General features: G+C 36.9%; 1 protein-coding gene across 16 annotated transcripts in view; it reads right to left on the minus strand.

Annotated features, from left to right (window-relative positions):
- Window positions 1–8,498, minus strand: part of Mycbp2 (MYC binding protein 2, E3 ubiquitin protein ligase) — a 231,364-nt gene that overhangs the window by 105,939 nt on the left and 116,927 nt on the right. For all 16 annotated transcript variants that reach the window (XM_026788400.1, XM_026788403.1, XM_026788402.1 and 13 more), the window contains 3 exons: window positions 7,669–7,890; window positions 2,883–3,074; window positions 587–793 (listed from right to left, as the gene is read on the minus strand). In XM_026788400.1, coding sequence (XP_026644201.1) covers window positions 587–793; window positions 2,883–3,074; window positions 7,669–7,890 — 621 coding nt within the window. The remainder of the gene's footprint in view (window positions 1–586; window positions 794–2,882; window positions 3,075–7,668; window positions 7,891–8,498) is intronic.

The following is an 8,498-nucleotide window of genomic DNA, read 5'->3' on the forward strand; positions in this document are numbered from 1 at the left end:
CCCCCCCCCCCCCCCCCCTTCCATAACCACTAAATAAATATCCAATTCACCCTCCATGGTGTGCCTATCTGTCTCTCTTGCCTGCCCGTTGCCCATATGGCTAGCCACCAGGGACCAGCCACCTTTGGAGACCTACCATGTGGGACTGGCTGCTCTCGGGACCCGCTGCCCCCTGCCTGCAGGGGATCCCATGCAAGCAACTGGGGATATGCAGCATATCTTTAAAAATCCATTACAAATAGTATCCACCTAAACCTAAACCCTGTTCTAGAATCATGAAAAATGACAATAGCAGAAAAAATATTACATAAGACTTGGAATAAAAAGCTTAGCTATCTACTTCCCAGTTTTCAATTCCATTTAAAATCTCCCCCTTTCTGGAATTCCAAAAACTAAAAAAAAATGAAATGAGGAAAAGTGTGCCAAGATGTCCCTAAACAATCATGTAAAGTAAATCTTTTGATTCTGACTAATGTCCATGTATATGTGACCTGTTAGATTCTGGAGGTTTGAAGCCACTGTGATTTGATAATGGTCAACTCTGATGACCACACAGCAAGAACAATGCTGCAGGACTGATACTCACATCATCAACCAAGACCTCTAGTTCATACTCGTGTATACCACCTCCTCCATAGACAGAGAAACCAACCACAACGATGCCAGGTTTGTCTACTGCAAAACAGATTGCATCGGGGGATCCATTTCCAGTGTTCCAACTTCTTCCCTGACTTGTTTTTGTGAATCGGTTAGCACTGGCTTTTACAGAGTGAAGAGAATTAAGTCCATCAACCTGTGAGTAACACATACAAGTCTATCAGCAGCTGATAATCTGTGTATTACTAGCAATATCTGAAACAAAGTATCTTATGGATTCATGTTGGATATTAAACATTTATCTGAATGAAATATTCCATATTAAGATATGATTTTCAAAATCAAGCCATAATCTGTTTTGGGGAAAAACAAAAACCAGAAGCACCAAATCAGATAACATGTTCAAGTTAAGAACAATTAAGAAAGGCAGTGGGCAGAGAGAAATAATTATACTTCACAACATGTAAGGTACCTATCAGTGTTTCAAGGTGACTTTACCAAATCCTTAATATTTGATACTTCTTAAATTTTGTTACAATAGCTACAGAACAAATGCATACTTGCTACCACTGACCTATACACACAAGAACTGTTACAATAATAAAGTTTAATTTATGAATATCTTACCACAATTACAAGAACTATGGTATACTATTGATGAGACTAAGATTCTGCCCAGACAGAACAAAGCTATGGCACCTTTTTTCTTAAGTACCATGCATTTATTATTACTAGCCTGACTTCCGAATATTACTTATCACTTAGCAATGGAACAACTGGTGCAAGTTCATGGACTTGTATGATATGGCAGATAAAACCTAGTCTAAGAAGATAATGCATATTTTAACATACTTTAATAACTTGGGTTAATAAGGAAGCAGTTAAAAGATGGGACTGAAGTGGGGAAATGGCTCTGTTAGTACTATCTGTACTATGAACATAGAGACCTGTGGGAAGATCTCCAGTACCCATTTAAAAGCTGGAATGACAGCAAATTTGTAAACCCAGCAGTAGGTTAGATGGATAGATGATAACCTGGGACTCTCTGGCCAAACAGTCTAGCCAATTGTTGATTCCCACATTCATTTTGAGATTGTGTCTCAATAATATGCTCAATAAGGACAGAGGATGGCACCTAACATCAACTCTGGCACCTACACACACACACACACACACACACACACACACACACATTTAATTAGGTATACCTGAATACATACATACATACATACATACATACATACATACATATATATATATATGCATAATACCACATAAGTGCACATGTGTGAGCACACATACACACAGAAAGAGGGAGAGGGAGAGAAGGAGAAAGAGAATCTTAAAAAGTAAAAATAGAATGAGTAGCTCATAGAACAGGAAGGAAAAATGATTTTTATTATTTTGTGTGTATGTATATGCTATGCATGAAGACACACAAAAGCCAAAGGACATTTAGTGTTTTATTCCATCACTCTCTAACTTACTCATTTGACACTGGGTGTTATCACTGAAAATGGAGTTAGATGGGCAGCACAAAGAGCCAAAGACCCTTCTGTCACCCAGTGGTGGGCTTACAGGTGCAGGCCCATGGACATACTTCAATTTGTACATGGGTAAACACGACTACCTGCTGGGTCATCTTCTCAGTCCTGGATTTTTTTTTTATTTTAAACAAGAACTTTCTTGTTTCTAATACGTATTCCTGAACTATCTGGAAATTAGTTTTCTAAAAATCTAAAAATGTATGAATAAAGAAATGACATAGAAAGTTAAATATATCTGTTGTTACTGTTCTTCCTAAATGACTCAGGCCAGCCTCGCCTTGCTTCTGCTTCTTGAGTGCTGAGACTCTAGGCATGTACTACATCGAATGATGCTGTTAAAAGTTAGAAGGTAAGGCTGGCTTGGGAATGAAACTGACATGAAATGACCATCAGAAATGAGCTTTCTTCGTACATGGCAGCCATGATCAGCTCTTCACGTAGGTAAAGATTAAGAAGACAGTGGATCATGTGAGAGACAATATGATGGGGCTTTAACGGGAAAGAGATGCTTCATCTGGAGAGGAGATTTGTTAAAACTGCTAAGTAAACGAAAAAGTTACTATAGACAGGTGATTTAGGTGATGGGGGTAGTCGGGTGGCAGGTCCAGAGGAGAATCTCTGAGGAATCTCCTGAACAAAGGAGAATGCCTTACTTTTATATTGTGACTTAAAGAGACAGGATAACCGTTCTACAGGAACATGTGCTTATTTATCCCGTTGTGAAATAAAGATCCTTACCTCAGATCCCAGGGCCGATGCTGTGAGTTCGCTGACAATACTGGCCAATAACCCACAGGTGTTCGAGACCAAGTGTGAGGAGAAGAGCTCATTTTCTCTCCGAAGGCTGTTTCTCACCGGAAGCACAACAATGACGAGCATCTTCTCTAGGACCTCACGGAAGCTTGTCATCCCCGAGATGTTCTCTTCACTCTGTGATGCACAGGAAGAGAGAGGACAACACACTGATTTACTTAGCCTCACAGAGGTTCTCAGGTCTAAAGTTCTTTCCACTTGATAACTGAAAGTTCTAGGCCTGAATTATTTCTATTTTTAACTCATAATTTACATGACATGTTTTTATTAGCTTAGTGACGTCTGCACATATTTTCTTATTTGAACTACATAGCAGTCCATAAACTGTGTCTATCTCCATGGCAGACAATTATTCATTCTTTTAGAAACTCTTATCCTACAAGGTAAGATTTCAGTAGAACTTGAGTCTATAAAAATCAATCACAGCTACTCCTTTTATAATTACTACTAGATTTAATTTCTCAAAGGAAACAAAATCCCATACTCTACCAGTAGAAAATTACAGGATAAGAAATTAGAATTTAATTAAAATCCAAACTCCAAAAATATTTTTCAGAAAATATTGTGAAGATTGTAATTCAGCAGCTATATGACCCCAAGTTCTATCATTTATTACACTCTCATGTGTTTTGACTCACTGTGAGGTAGTCACAGTGACCAGTCAATCTTTCAGTTTTACCAAGGACTGGAGAACCAGACAATTTGGTATCTAGTTGTAATTCTTTCATCAAACTTTGGCTTTCCTAAATCATGGGTGTGGCTTAATTTTCAAAACCACATTCTTAGTCCCTGGATAGGTTCTTTCATAATAATTATATTCCTTAACTGCCTTACACACAGAAATATTCATGAAAGTGTACAGTCTGGGTGGAGAGGCCTAGAAACTAAGTTACTTTCTTCTCAAATCAGATATGTAAATGAATAAATTCATTTAGAAATTACATAATTTTCAGTTAAAGCAATCACTAGCAAGACTATCAATTTCCTTCTTACAGTATAGTTTTAATGCCAGACAAAAAAACAATTTAAAGATATTTTTATATTTTAGTCTACTATCATGAGTATAATTACTATAACATGTTGATTCATTTCTAACCTAATAATTTTTTGTAATTAAAATAATCCATTTTTATTTACTAAAACTCAAGTTGTATTCTATCCCTTCTATCTTTTCATTCTCTAGAAACTTCACCTTCACAGAAAGTCTGCTTTGAAAACAACTCAATCACTAATTGTACTTCACCAAGAATTTTGCAGTGCTTCCTTCAGAAAATTGTCTGCAGGAAAAAAGTCTATGCTTGTTTTGTTTCTAATCAGTAGTTGTCAAGAGTAATTTAAAAAAGCTGGTCCAATAATAGTCCGCCAATATGACATGGTAGAGAGAAACATGTCAACACAATGTGATACTAGCTTTCTAACTGATTTCTGACAATCTTTAACAAATCTTTAATATAATTTCCTTTGACTTTAGAAAATTTCCCAGTATTTGAGACACTAAGGCAGAAGGATGAAAGCTCCAGCTAGCTTAGGTTACAACAGGAAAAGGAGAATTTAATACTTAAAAATATTATACTGGGAAAATAATCATGACCTTAAATGAAAAGCTAAGCAAAGATACACTGTTTAAAATACTTAAATATTTAAAAAAATAAAAAATACTTAAATATTTGAAATCTTCTAAATATATGTATGTATGAGAATGGCTGATCATTTTATGACAAAATGTTAAAAGGTACAAAGAAGCTAAGTAAGAAGGTGAACCAAAGGAAAAACTCATAGTTATCCTCTTGGCTATGGGAAATAGACAAAATTGCCTGGGAGAAAATTGGGATCTTGGGGGTGGGGTGGGAGGGGGGTAAGGGGAGATGGGGAGAGATAAGGCAGAAGGGGAGGATGGGGGGAACTTGGGGAAAAAGGAGGATTGGGATAAAGGAAGGTTGGATAAGGGAGCACGGAAGCACAATTCTTAGATAAGGGAGCCACCTTAGGGTTGGCAAGAGCCTTGAACCTAGAGTGGCTCCCAGGAGCCCAAGCCGAGGTCCCCAGTTAGTTCCCTGGACAGCTGAGGATAAAGAACCTGAAATGACCCTATCCTATAGCAACACTGACGAATATCTTGCATATCATCATAGAACCTTCATCTGGTGATGGATGGCGTTAGAGACATAGACCCACACTGGAGCACTGGACTGAGCTCTCAAGGTCCCAATGAGGAGCAGAAGGAGGGAGAACATGAGCAACGAAGTCGGGACCACGAGGGGTGCACCCACCCATTGAGACAGTGGAGCTGATCTATTGGGAGCTCACCAAGGCCAGCTGGACTGTGAAGGGAAAAGCATGGGATATAACTGGTCTCTCTGAACATGGCGAACAATGAGGACTGATGAGAAGCTAAGGACAATGGCACGGGGTTTTGATCCTACTTAATGTGCTGGCTTTGCGGGAGCCTAGCCAGTTTGGATGTTCACCTTCCTAAATATAGACGGAGGAGGGAGGACCTAGGACTTACCACAGGGCAGGGAACCCTGACTGCCCATTGGACTGGAGAGGGAGGGGGAGAGGAGTGGGGGGAGGGGGAGAAGGGTGGGAGGAGGGGGGGAAGGGGGGGAGGAGGGGGAGGGAAATGGGAGGCTGGGAGGAGGTGGAAACTTGTTTTTTTTTTCCTTTTCTCAATAAAATAAAAAAAATAAATAAAAAAAGAAACAAACAAAAAAAAAAAGGTACAATGTCCAGCAGGCAAGGAAGGGGGAACATGAGAAATTATATTTAATTAAGAATGTATAAAAATTTGAGTTAAAAAAGGCAGTTAAAGAATATTAATTATTGCTTTATTTTTAAAAACTTTAAACACATAACTAGTTATTACTCACTATACATTAGTATTAAAATATAAAACTCTAATAGTAATTCCTAAATAAAACAGGAGAAAATTCTCCTAAGTTCATCTCCCATGTTACTTTATCTCAGTATACTCTTAAGTAGTCTTTTATGTAGATATTTTACATAATCACCACTCTTTATATACACTTTTGATTTTTAAATATTTGCCTTGATATCAAATGTAAATATACCATTTAAATGGCTGAATAAAGGTCTATTAAGTTAGTAAACCAAATTCAGCTATTTCACTTAGCAGTGAACACTTAAGGGTCTGAGTGAGGTTTCTAAACTTTCTCTTGAGCAAATAAACTTGCAACTTTTAGTTTTCCAATTACTCTAACAGTTCCCTGTGAAAACACTGACAACATGAAGTAGTGAAACGACAATTTACCATCTAAAAATATCTGGTAGTTTGTAGCAGTCAATCAAAGGCTGTGTTTGTTTTTTATCCACTTCAACTACAATGTAATCAAAATTACAGCAAATAAACCCACAATAAATACTTGCTAAAAGGTTGAAGGAGATATTCAAACTAATTTAAATTGTAAAAATCCATCTATAAGGTTACTATATGTTTCATAATCTCACAGCATAGAAATTTATAAGAAAAAAGTTTAACTTTTTCTAATTTTCTAGAAACAATTTGCTATCTCCCTGACATTCATTATTAATTACTAGTAAGTCCGAGGTTTTTTGGTGCTGGCCCTTGTAATATTTTAAATTTCTATAAGGATCCTACAGAAATGAGGTTTTTAATTTTTTTCTAGAGTTCTTTTTAACAATGCAAAATCAGTTATTAAACAATGTTTCTTATGTCTTTTGTTTTTAAATTTATTTTATTTTAACGTGCTAGATATTTTATAGAACCCATTTTCATAAAAGTTATTCCTTTCTATATTTTATACATTTATTTGTTGTGGGTGTGTGCATGGGTGTGTGTACAGCATACATGTGGTAGTCAGAGAATAATGTGTGAGTGTAGGCTTCCCTTCCACCATGTAGGTTATGGATCAAATTCAAGTTGTTGTGCACTTTTATAGGCTGTGACATTTTGGTAATTATACTTTAGAACAGTAAAGATTCCTTTACTATCCGTAACTTACTTTTTTATGATACAGCAATAAAAAATTACATAGGTGTTTACTTTATATTCACCTTTTAAAAAGTGAGTTGTCATTTAAAATAAGATTGCTTATTGTGGTGGTCTAAATAAAAATGGTTCCTATAGGTTCCTAGTCAGTGGCATATCTGGAAAGGAGGTGTCACTGGAGGTCTTTGAGGCTTCAAAGTGCATACCAAGCCCAATCTCTCTCTGCTTGCTGCTAGTAGATCAAGATGCAAGAGGCTACTGCTGCAGTGCTGTGCCTGCTTGTCCCCACACACCCTATCATGATGATAACTGACCAACCTTCTAAAACTGTAAACAACCCCCCAAATAACGCTTTTTCTATAAGTTGCCTTGGGCATGGTGTTTTATCACGGCAATAACCAAACTAGCGGAGCTTGGTGGTAATGCCTTTAATCCCAGCACTCAGAAGTTAAAGACAGTCAGATCTCCGTGAGTTCAAGGCCAGCCTGGACTAGAGAGAAAGTTCCAGGATAGTCAGACCTATAAAGAGAAACTCTGTTTCAAAAAACAAAATAGTAACTACGATACTTATCTTTCAGGTGAACATGAGAACTAGAGAATAGCTCTTAGAAAACAGATAATCATTTGTCAATTATTTGTCATACATAATTATCAGTAAGGAAGATGAGGCACCAACCTATGTATATCTCCACTTCCTATTGTTTTACTTTTCCACTGTTAGAGATTTCTGAAGACACGTACCTGGCTTAGCTTTTCCATATGTCCCACCAAAAGTGGAAATCGATGAACTAGTGTTGAGTCATTCTCAGTGCTGACTTGCTTAACAATTGATCGCAATAATACTTCTCCATCATATGCAATAGGGAAGATAGATGTCAGCTTAACAGAAGTGTGACACAGAGCAGACATAACAGCTGCAAGGAGTCGGCTACTGGATGTCTTAAAGTTTGCTTCCTGGATATCCTTGTAAGAACAATAAGAACCCTCAGATACTGCATCAATATAAACCAAGTTTCTACAAATACACCAATATTTTCTACCACTCAATTATTTAAGGGGCTTTATTACAGGATAATACCATATAGATACATTAAAACATAATTAAATTATCATCTAGTAATGATGGGGGAAGTAGAGGCAAGAAAAGTCCTATAGCAAACCAATGTATATACATGTGTATATCTTTACAATCACCAGTTCTTCCTAGCATCATTATCAATTCCCATTAGAATCTATTACACACACTCATTCTGCAAGCACTGAAATACTTTTGACAAAAAATAAATAAATAATACAAATCACACTTCTGTGATACCATTTTACTAAGTCACAGAATTATACTATCATTCTCAAGTTTATGGAGAAATCTCAGCACAGCTGAACAATTTTTCAAACTTTTTAAACTTATCAACATTAGAAATTCTACTTCACAAAAATCATGCACACATTACTTAGTTCTTCACACATCTGTGCTACCAGTCAGACATAAAATCAAAGCAACATGTCATCGAGATCCAATGCTGCAAAGCCAGCCTAGCACATGGAGACTGCTACGGTGAGAGTACTTCATC

This window comes from Microtus ochrogaster, unplaced genomic scaffold, assembly GCF_000317375.1.
Source record: "Microtus ochrogaster isolate Prairie Vole_2 unplaced genomic scaffold, MicOch1.0 UNK2, whole genome shotgun sequence".
NCBI lineage: Eukaryota > Metazoa > Chordata > Mammalia > Rodentia > Cricetidae > Microtus > Microtus ochrogaster.